This window comes from Tupaia chinensis, unplaced genomic scaffold (genome assembly GCF_000334495.1).
Source record: "Tupaia chinensis unplaced genomic scaffold, TupChi_1.0 Scaffold142716_1, whole genome shotgun sequence".
Lineage (NCBI taxonomy): Eukaryota > Metazoa > Chordata > Mammalia > Scandentia > Tupaiidae > Tupaia > Tupaia belangeri.
The window spans coordinates 2,064,930-2,076,537 of record NW_006202562.1 but is presented as its reverse complement, the minus strand read 5'-3'; the positions used below and the strand labels follow the sequence as shown (position 1 = coordinate 2,076,537).

Genomic DNA, 11,608 nt, shown 5'->3' with positions numbered 1-11,608 from the left:
AAGAGTGTAAAGATGCCTGACGGTGCTGTGCAGTGTCCCTCCAGCCTTGGGCCTGCCTTCTCTGTGAAAAGGGGGAATGGCAGCGATCAGCGTGCTTTCCTCACACATTCCTCTCGGCTTGTCATGTGTGTATTTATGTCCCAGTGTCTGGGGCCAAAGATGGGCCTGGGTCGCCATGGCTGGTCTCCGTCGACAGGCTCCTGAGCCTTGGTTTATGGCTGGGTTTGGCAGACGTTGGGGCAGCGGGAGCCCGAGGGCAGCTGGTGTGGGCTGGCTGTCTGGCTTCCAGGGCCCTGGTAGCTGCAGTCCTCCCCCAAGGGCCATAGACCCTGCCAGAAGCCCCTGCAGGAGCCATGGTCACTCCCCAAAGAGGCCTACTGCTGAGTCCCGGGATCAGTGAGCGTGTTGAGCTGAGTGGCTGGGGGATCACAGGTGGGATTAAACCCATGTACAAGCTGGTGCTAAAGTAGGACGATTATCCAGGTTGTCCTCTGACAATGGAAGGGGGGCAGGAGAGTCAGCATCGCAGTGCTGGGTGTGAGGGCTCACCCAGCCCTACCGGCTTCAAAGATGAAAGGGGACCATGAGCCAAAAAATGCAGGCAGCTTCTAGAAGCTGGAAAAGGTGAGGAAACAGATAATTTCCTAGAACTTCCAGGAGAAAGGCCATCCAGCTGACACATTGGTCTTAGCCCAGTGCGACCCACTCTGATGCCAGACTTCCAGACTGAAGAAGGACAGACCTGGGTGTAAGCTGCCGTGTGCATCGTGTTGTTCTGGCAGCTGTGGAAACCGACGCGGGATGCAGCGACCTCTCCTTCCCTTCTCTCAGGCCTGGGTGGGTGGGGGGGTAAGCACACCCCTTTTGGACCCGGGGCCTTTACCTTCCCTTGTTGGGTTTCCTTGGCAAATAGTCCTTCAGTTAACGTTCCTCAGACATGACATGGAATGGCCCCCCACTTCCTGGCAGGACTGGAGTGAGAGAGGGAATGAAGGTGGCCCGTTCAAGGCGGGACCCTGTCTCCTGGCCCCAGCAGCCCGTGTCTCTGTGGGTACCACTGGTGTCATTATTACCTAAAAGCTAATTTATTTCATGAGAGAACAAGAGACAGAGAGGAAGAGATAGGCAGGCACCCCCTGCAGGGTCCTTCTGCCGTGCTCCCCCAGTCTCACCCACTCAGAACACAGGTACCCCCCCATGTACATACACCCTGTGTACTCAGGGGGGTTCTGGGGCACAAACCGAAGCCCTGTACCCTGCGGGTCTGGCTGTGTTACCGCAGAGCCACCTCCCGGCCCCCACGACTGCACTGCTGTTCCCACACCAAAGCCAAACACCAAGTCCCCTAACCCCTTCCTCTCGCAGTGCAGGACATGCTGGGGTGGGTATACACTATTTCTGTTATTTTCCAAAGCACGTCCTCACTTCCAATATGGTGGTGCTTTTCTGCAGGCCACAGGGAGCCCCGAGAGTGAACCCGCCCCAGTACACCAGCCCTCTGCGGGACGTGCCATGGCCAGACTCTCAGCCATCGAGCTCTGGGCAGGGGCAGCTGCTCTCTGGGCCCTCCCTTGGTGTCGTCCATTTCCCATGGACAGGCCAGTGTGGATCCCGGGAAAAGCAGAGGTGACGTCTAGTGCATGGACACCCCCGAGTGGCCCTGGGAGTGGCAGACATGCCCCTGTGCTGCCACGTCTCCAAGCTGCTCTCTCCCTATGAGGGCTCCTGCCGGCTCTGCTCCTGCTCAGCAGCCCAGCCAGGCAGGAGGCCTCTCACCTGGGGTCCACCCCTCTGCAGGCTACACACACGTACACGAGTCCCCGCCCTGAGTGGGTGTCGTCCCCAGTGACAGCAGCCTCCGACTCCTCGCAGCACCCTGGAGGGCTCTGCCTTGGCTGTGGGGACCCAGGGCCTGGGCAGAGGGACTGAGTGCTCTGAGCGCCACCCTTGGCTGCAGGGTCAGACCCGGGCAGTGGATGGCAGAGGTGCTGAGGAGGGGACAGGTGTCCTCTCCCTGTAGCATTTGCCACCTCTGCAGGTAGGTCATGCCCACTGCCTATGACAGGCCTAGCTAGTCACCTTCTTCTCAGGCAGAACTGAGCACAAGGAACACACACTTCAGAGCAACCATGGCAGGGCTGTGTGCTGAGGTTTAAATGTCTCCCCGAAATCCATGGGTTGAGATTTGGTTGTGACGGTATTAAGAGGGTGAAAACTTAATCCGACGATGCTGCTGAAAGTGGGAGCTTCAAGAGGAGGTTAGGATTAAAGTCACTGGGGCAGAGCCCCCACGGTTAAATCCTGGTGGGTTTATGAGGAGAGGGAATGAGACCCGCACGGACACGTGGACACAGACCATGCACTTCTGTCCTCTGCCACGTTGTGATGCAGCCGAGACCTTCAGCAGAGGTGGCCCTTGGACTTCGGTCCTCCAAAGCATAGGCTGGATAAATTCTACTTCTATAATTTACACAGACTCGGATGTTTTATTAGAACAGGGTGAAGCACCATGGGAGCCAGCTGGGTAGAAGGAGAGCCCAGGAGTGGAGGTCAGCTCTGTGACACCTCATGGGCACCAGCACCTCTGGGCTCAGGCCACTGCCCTGGAGAAGGGCAGGAGATACGTTCCTGTCCCAGCTCTGTTTAAGGCCTTTCGCATGAAACTCCATGCGCAGTTGCTCACCCACAACTTGGGAGAAAGATGCCCCTGCCTCCCTTGGAGGGTGGCTGGGGACAGGGCGCATGGGAAGGAAAGTGCTGAGAGCTTCTATGCAGAGGTCTTCCCCATGCCTCTGTGTCCACTCTTGGGCGCTGGCATTTGTCACCGCTGCAGCCAGGCCAGGGTGGTGGGGACAGAGGGCAGAACTAGTGAGATAAGAGCCTGCCTCTCTGGCCTCCTCCCTTGCTTCCTGTGGACCTCGTTCCGCCACAATGAGAGTCTACAGTCACTTTTGTTCCAGAGCTAACATGGAGTCTGATTGTTTCAACATCAAAGTAGGCCAGGGACAGAGTGTTCTCAGACTGTGGGCAGGGAGGGCTGGGTTTTATCTAAGCACAGGGAGGGGCATCCGCAGTCCCCTCCTTGCGGTTGATGTGAGCAGGAAGGAATCTCATCTGGGGAGTGCTCCAGGAAACAGCGCCTGGAGGGTGACGCTGGTCCTTTCCTCCTTCTGGCCCTGGCCCCTACCCGACATGGCATCCCTTAGCCCCGCTATGGAACTGCGGTGACAGATCCTAGAACCCCTTGACACAGAGCTGTGCACATATCCAGAGGTCTGGCTTCTGCTACTTACAGAGCCCTGCTGGCCCTTCTCTGCCAGCACCTTGGGGCCTACGCTTGGGCTTTCACATGCACAGCGCAAGCTTGGGGGAGCCCCCTCTGCAGCCCCGGCTCGGCCTCATCTTGCTGGTAGAAAGAGCTGGAGGGCAGACCCTGCCCCAGGTGCAGGTGAGGAATATGACCTTGTAGGGGCACCAGCTTTAGCTTGCTAAATCGCTGCAGCAAACTCCACACACAGGACAAGGCTGGAGCCAGGCTACAGGCCAGAGGATTGCTCAGAGTCCTGGTTTGTTGCATCCGGACCAATTAGAGGTGGTTTAGTTGGGGCCAGCAGGTGGTGTGGTGGTTCAGGCACGGGACTCCAACATTGCTGATCATGGCTGAAGTAGGACCTGGCAGCTTGCTTTCTCACCCCCCTCCCCACCCTCGAAACTCAATAATAATCATAAATAAATAAGATTAAATAAATAATTCTTAAAAAAAATAAAGGTGGTCTGGTCAATACCTGGTGACAAATTTTAACCTTTTCGTGAGCAGGGACAGGTTCTTTTGTGCCTAATTCAAATGACAAGCCAAATAGAAAAGGCCATTTCCAAATAAATCAGTCTTACAGAGCACATGCGTGCACACACACACACACACACGTGCATCCCCCCATTCACACGTGCACATACACCAACCCCCTCCCCCCCACACACACAGCAGATAGCAAATACAGTAAGGCCATCAGAGGTGAATAAGTATCACTAGACAGAAGAAGAAGGGAGGGGCTGGCCTGTGAGCACACCTGTTAGTGACGAGCCAACCCCTAGCATCGCGGGGGGAATCCGCCACTTGGTCCAAGACACAGCCTCTCAAAGTAACACTGGGATGGATCCCAGATGTCATCGGTGACCAGCAATGACGTCAAGAGCTTTGCCAATTGGACAGAGTTTCCAGCTGTGTCTGTCTTTTCAAGTGGATTCTCGAAAGGAACAAAGTCCCACGAGAAGCGGGTCACTGAGGAGCTTTGGAGGCCCGCGTTTTCTAGCCCTCAAGGACGACATGGCACCTCAGCTTTCAGACGTTCAAGTCGGGGAGGGGACTAGCTCTGCGCCGACTAGCCACCAACTTGTTTAGCTTGGTTACAGCAAATACCATGCAGTGGTAATTTATATGCTCAGAATAGAGTTCTAGGGCCAGCAGGTGGCATGGAGGTTATGGCACAGGATCCCACGTGGCCAACTGTGAGGTTCGAGTCTTGGATCTGGTGGCTCAAAGATCATGCTCTGTGTGTGTGTATGCGTGTGTGTGTGTGTTCAAAATCCCGAGAGGAGACTGGAGGAGAAGGGGTTGTGGCATGACTGTCCCCCTAGGGGATGATTTCTCGCTTTCTCTCTCTGGTGAGTACTTGCACCCGATAGCAAAAATAAAAACAAAACCAAAGAAATGTTGTCGGGGCATTCTAAATGGAGTTAGTACTGGCAGAGCACAACTACGTATAAAATACAAGCTCTTAGAGTCAGTGAGACTCTCAGTCCTGTAAGGACCAGGTTGACACAGCGGTAACTCAGTGCTCTACGATGCTGAACCTCCATGGCAAGGCCCCTGGTTCGTGTCCTGAGGTGTGTCTATACACACGGGGCTGTGCACCCGTGACCCAGACGGAACAGGTGCAGATGTGATGCGAAAGCCCTAATGGGGTTTCCCTCTCTCCCTCCCCCTCTCCCCCTTTCTCTCATGGAACGACAAATAAGTGAACTTAAAAAAAAAAGAAAAAAAAAGCACTGTAGGGCCAGCAGGTGCTTGGAGGTTAAGGTGCTGGACTCCCATGCGGCTGGTTGTGGGTTTTGAGTCCCAGGCCTGGTGACTTGAAAATCACACTGAGCATGTGTGCGTGTGTGCCCAAAATTCCAATAGGAGAATGGAGGAGAAGGGATTGCCATGTGGCCATCCCCCTGGGGCGTGACTTCTTATTTTCCCTCTCTCTCTTTCTCTTTCTGGGTAGCGCGCATGCCCTATAGCAGAAACAAAACAAACAAAATACAAAACATAAAACTGAATCACCACCGAAGATCATATGGAACGTTCGAAAAGATAGGATGGAACTAGAAAAGATGCTGCCGAAATGTTTTAGAAAAATACAGCGAGCCAAGCACATGGAGGAGCAGGCACAGACTTCAAAACAGTGGAGATGAAGCACGTTTTTATTTTATTTTTTTTATTGCTCACTTGAAACTCCAGAGAGTCTAGTGAAAAGGCTGCTCAGTCAAGGGGACCCTCCTGAGCTACCTGAGCAGGTAGACTCCCCACCGTGCACACTGTGTGGCCCTGGCTGGACTGCCACACGGGAGGCCTCAGAAAACTTGTCTCGGCATACTAAATGAAATCACATGAATTCCATAGAGGACGAGCCACTCATCTGAGGTGATCATTCTGAAGATGCAGCCCAAGCTCCACAGGTGCCTCAAATATGGAGCAGATGTCTGCAGAATTGCCAGGTGACAGGGAAGCAGCCCCAACAGCAATGGCGTCTTTGCACGCACGTCTCTCCGGGATAGAGCTTGCACACCCACTAGGGAGGGCCGGAGAGGATAGGCACAGGGGGAAGAGCACAGCCTGTTCAGTCTTTGGGTGAGGACGAGGGGCAGCAAGAGTCGCAGAGCTGCAGAGCAGGATGTAGGGGCGGGGCAGGAACCACTGTGCAGTCACCCTTCCTTCTCTGTGCTCCCAGGCCAGCTCCTCCGCCTCACCTGACCCCTCTCCTCGCTCGCCTTAAAACCAGCCTTTTGTTCCTCCTTTCTTCCTGCTTGGCTCATGTTTTCCTCCCTGTGTCTATTCACCCTCTTCCCTCATGCTGTTTACTTGACCCCTCGTGCCCTCTGCACAGTCTTCCTGTGGGAATGGGGTGTATTGCACTTGCTAAGTCTGCACGGGATTGTTGCTTCCTGACCTGTGAAGTCCAGTGCATTAAACAGACTGTGCACGTAGCCTCTCTCTGTCCTTGTCTCTGCCTCTTTCTCCCTCTCTCTCACACAAAAGCGAAGAGACATCTTTATGGGGTTGGAGGAGAGGCAGCTCATTGCCCCTGCAGGCGTGTTGGCTATGGGATTTTTCTGGAATTTGGCCCAAGCAAGAAATTGGATATGTACAAGGAGGTGCACACAGGGTGCCTGTCACACTGCTGATAGGGATGACACCTGACACAGGCGCGTAGGTGCTAAGACGGGCTACAGGCCAGCAGGTGGTGTGGTGGCTAAGGCTCTGCACTCCCACTTGGCAGACTCTGATTCAAGTCGTGGACCTGGTGGCTTGCTTTCTCACTTTCCCTTTCTCCCTCACTCTCTCTAGTGAGTGCACATGTCCTTATTATACCATATTGAAGAAGAATGATAATGACAAAAAAATTAGCCCCTGTCCCTTCTTTTTATTTTTTTCAAAGAATTACTTATTTAGGGACCACCAGATGGTATAATGGTTACATTGCTGGACTCCCATGTAGTCAATCATAGTTCAAGACCTGGACACTTGGGACCAGCAGTTAGCATAATGGCTATGTCGCTGGACTCTCACAGTCAACAGTGGTTCGCGTCCCGGACCCGGTGGCTTAAACTCATGCCGGGTGCATGTGCGTGTGTGCCCAAGATCCCGAGAGGAGAATGGAGGAGAAGGGATTGCGGCATGGCCATCCCCTCTTGGGGGTGATTTCTCGCTTTCTATCTCTCTGTCTGTCTGGTGAACGCATGCGCCCTATAGCAACAACCTCTCCAAAAAAAAAAAATTAAAAAAAAAAAAAAGACCTGGACACAGTAGCTTAAAACTCACACTGGGCGCGTGTGCTTGTGAGCCCAAGATCCCGAGAGGAGAATGGAGGAGAAGGGATTGTGGTGTGGCCATCCCCCCAGGAGGTGATTTCTTGGTTTCTGTCTCTCTGTCTCTCTGTCTCTCTGTCTCTCTGTTCTAGCGAGTACACGCACCCTAGAGCAAAAACCTCTCCCCCCCAAACAAACAATAATAAATTCAGCCTTGGACATTCCTAAGTGCTAATGGGACGTAGAATGCAATAGTGGTTGGCAGTTGACTGAAGGGGAGGTAAGGTGAGGACCACCCGAGACAGGGGCATCTTGACACTTACCTGAGTCTCCACCATTCTCCACTCTGATATGAACCACCAGCACCTGCTGTTTAAGCCACTTATGACCTGGGGTCACCTCTGCCTCCTCCTCCAGGCAGTGTTAGCTCAAGCAGCTCCATAGCTCCAGGCAGGATTGCTTCTCTCCCCTCACTTACACCCAGCTGGCCCGTGTTCTAGAGGCCTTGATCTGAGTGCTCGGCTCCTCCATCTGCTGCCGTACAATCACACTTTAACATTAGCGATCCAGGACTAGCAGATGGCGTAATGGTTACATTGCTGGACTCTCACATGGTTGACTGCAGTTCATAGTCCCGGACCTGGTGGCTTGAAACTCATGCCAAGAATGTCCCAAAATTCGTAGGGAAGAATGGAGAAGGGTATTGGGCATGACTATCCCCTTTAGGGGTAATTTCTTGCTTGTTTGCTTTCTCTCTGGTAAGTGCACATGCCCAATAGCAAAAATCTCTTTCTTTAAAAAAAAAAAAATTAGGGATCTCGGGTCAGCAGGTAGTATGGTGGTTAAGGCACTAGACTCCCATGTGGCCAACCATGGTTCAAGTCCCAGATCTGGAGGCATGCTTTTCTTTTTTGAAGAGGTTTTTGCTATAGGGCGCGTGCGCTCGCCAGACAGACAGAGACAGAGAGACAGAAAGTGAGAAATCACCCCCCAGGGGGGATGGCCATGCCACAATCCCTTCTCCTCCATTCTCCTCTTGGGATCTTGGGCACGCACGCACATGTGCCCAGTGTGAGTTTAAGCCAATGAGTCTGGGACTCGAACCGCAGTCAACTACGTGGGAATCCAGCAACAAAGCCATTTGCTAACTGCTGGTCCCTGGAGGTTTGCTTTTTTACTTTCTTCCTCTCTCTATGGTGAACACTTGTTCCCTACAGCAAATTAATAATAATAATAATAATAATAATAAATACGATTACATAAATAATAAAAGACAATTATAAATCTTACCATGCCAGGCTTTATACTTCCCTCAGACCGAATCTGTTTTAGGCCTGCCAATGAGCAAAGCATGGCTGTGGGAGGAAGAACAGATAGGGGTACTGACAACGGCCTGGGACAGGGGACAGGGCACAGAGACGTGATGACAGAGGCAGGGCCATACCCCCTCATCCTACAGAGAAGTTCCCAAGGGACTTCTGGGAGTCGATGAACCAGGAGAGACTCGATTATACACTTGCTAGTAAAACATCTGTCTACCTTGGGCTAGTCCTGTGGCTACTGGTTGGTTAAAGGAGCTGGATCCCACATGGTCGGCCACAGGGTTTAAATCTTAGCACCAGACTCTGGAAAAACACACTCCTGACAAGCGAGAGAAATCAAATAAAAGGAATGGCGGCATGGCCATGCTCCACTGGGGGGTATTTTCTCCTTCTCTTTCCCCCACTCTCTCTGCCCGTGCACATGCCCTGTGCAGAAAAAAGAGAAAAAAAGCGGCTATTTGTTCACCTGTATCTAGCATCTATCTATCATCTCTTTTTCTATCTATGTCTATCATCTATCTGTATCTATCATCTATCTCTATCTATCTATCATCTATCTATATCTGTCATCTGTATCTATCTATCATCTGTCATCTATCTATATCTATCATCTATTGGGACCAGCAGTTAGCATAATGGCTATGTCACTGGACTCCCATATAGTCGACCGCAGTTCACGTCCCGGACCCAGTGGCTTAAATCTCACGCCGGGCGCGTGTGCGTGCGTGCCCAAGATCCCGAGAGGAGAATGGAGGAGAAGGGATTGTGGTGTGGCCATCCCCCCTGGGGGGTGATTTCTTGCTTTCTGTCTCTCTGTCTCTCTCTGTCTGTCTGGCGAGCGCACACGCCTTATAGCGAAAACCTCTCCAAAAAAATAAAAATATCTATCATCTATCTATATCTATCATGTCATCTATCTATATATCTATCATCTATATCTATCTACCATCTACCTATTCCTGTCAAATGGTGAGGGAAGGGGGAAGAATAAGTACTATAGCTAGTATGTGACTTAAACTGTCATCTTTTATACCCAGGACTCACAGGATGAATCCCGGCAAGTGGAAGTAGATCAAGGCTGGGAGGGCACTTGCTTTCCATCATCTTAAGGCCTTTCTACATTTAATTTTTACTAAGGAATTTTGACCTTTTTTTTTTTGGTAAAGAATTATTTATTGAATTTTATTTATTCATTAATTTATTTTTTTAAAAAATTTGACCAGAGAGACATACACACACACACACACACACACACACAGAGAGAGAGAGAGAGAGAGAGAGAGAGAGAGAGAGAGAAAGATATGGGCGGAAAGAGAAAGTGAGAAAAGCAAGCACCAGGTCCGGGACTCGAACAGTAGTGGTCGGCCATGTGAGATCATCCAGTGTCTTTAGCACCGCACCACCTGCTGGTCCCAATTTTGACCTTTATAATAAAAGTACTGGGTCATTGGAAGAGTCATGACTTATTTTTCTATGCAAAAATGTGTTACGACTTTTTCTGACCACCCAATTAATTCTATTTATGAAGCGAGTGAACATGACAAAAAATAATTAACTTGGAAAAGGAAACTCCTGTGTCATTCCAACCCTGAGGTAAAAGTCAGTGAATGGTTCCAAATACACAGAATTCCTTCTCCTTGAGCCAAAGTATTATATTTATTCTCAACAAATTCAGATTTCCACTTGGTGCTTTAAACTTGCGTACACATTTATACACAGCAGGTCTTGCAGCATGTGCACGTATTTTGGCTGATTGACTTTTTGGGTTCCATTTCATAGATACTGTACATTTTATTTAATAGGCTACTGTCGATATACTTGGGCTGTTTCTAGCATTGTGCACATACGCAAATGTTTCTGTGGGATAAGATCTTAGATGTTGACAAGTAAATATTTAACAGAAATCTCTAAATCATTGTCAGTGAAGAGTGCTAGATTCCTTCCGGAGTATTACATGGGCTATTTGTCTATCTGGCTTCAGCACCGTGTTTGTTTTCCCGAGCTGTGGGAGGATCTTGCCATTTCATTGTTGAGTAACTCACATGTTTATTGTTCAGGAGGGGAAGCATATTCCCATATGCATAGAAGAGACAGTTATCTCTTTTTCTATGATTTGTATGTGCATGACTTTCCTTCAAATTTTCTTTCTTTTTTTCCTTTTTAAAAGAATTACTTTTAAGAGGGCTTTGATGCTCTGGAAATTAAAATTCTTCTTGCTTTTCTCACTCCAAATCCACGAGGAGAACTATAATAAAAAGCAGCAGGTACCGGCGTTGGTGAGAGCACAGAGAAATTGGAACGATCGCCCCTGCTGGTGGGAATGTGCACTGGCGCTGCCACTTCAGATAACCGTCTGCTAGTTCCTCAGAAAGCTGAACCTAGAGCTATCATTTGAGCCACTTATTCCACTCCTAAGTATGTATGCAAGAAAAAAAAAACCGTCCACATGAAAGCTTGGGCCGGAATTATTACAGCAGCTTTGTTCATTACAGCCAAATGGAGCCAATGTAGAAACAGCGCGAAGGCCCGACGATGGGTCACGTGATAAATGAAACGTGATGTCGACACAACGGACTAGCACTTGACAATAAAAAGACATGAAATAGCAATGTGAGATACATGGATGAACCTTGAACACATGCCAAATGAAAACCAGTGGACGCGGATAGCACAACAATAGGATTCCATGTAAGCAACGTGACCAGAGTAGGTACATGTGTGTGGAGAAAGTATGTTACTAGTTATAAAAAGGGGACAGGGAAATTGGGGGTTGATGGCTAATACATTCCAGTTTAGTTTTTTTTTTTTTTTTTTGTCATAGAACACAGGCACTTGCGAGAGAGAAGAGGTACAGAGAAAGGCAGTGAGTGGGAAAATGAGAAATCATCCTCCAGGAGGGAAGCCCAAGCCACAGTCCCTTCTCCATTGCCCTAGGATTTGAGGCATGCATGCACACGCACCCGGCATGATTTTCAAGTCAACAGGCCTGGAATGTGGATCATGGTGGGCCATGTGGGAGTTCAGTGCTTTACCCATCATGCCACCTGCTGGCCCTCAGGGGTTTTGTTTTGTTTTGTTTTAGGGTATTAAAAAATGTTCTTTTAAAATTGACTGTGGGGACCAGCAGTTAGTGTAATCGCTATGTCGCTGGACTCCCATGTAGTCGACCGTGGTTCCAGTCCCGGACCTGGGGGCTTAAAATCACATCAGACGCA

The 11,608-nt window shown here is 50.2% G+C and overlaps 1 protein-coding gene across 1 annotated transcript in view; it reads left to right on the top strand.

The window, feature by feature from the left end:
- The window catches only part of LOC102476588 (cystatin-8), a 15,598-nt gene extending 13,669 nt beyond the window's left edge, over positions 1-1,929 (top strand). The window contains exon 4 of the mRNA XM_014582165.2: positions 1,798-1,929. Within this exon, the coding sequence (XP_014437651.1) occupies positions 1,798-1,929 (132 nt within the window). The remainder of the gene's footprint in view (positions 1-1,797) is intronic.
- The last annotated feature ends 9,679 nt before the right edge of the window (positions 1,930-11,608 follow it).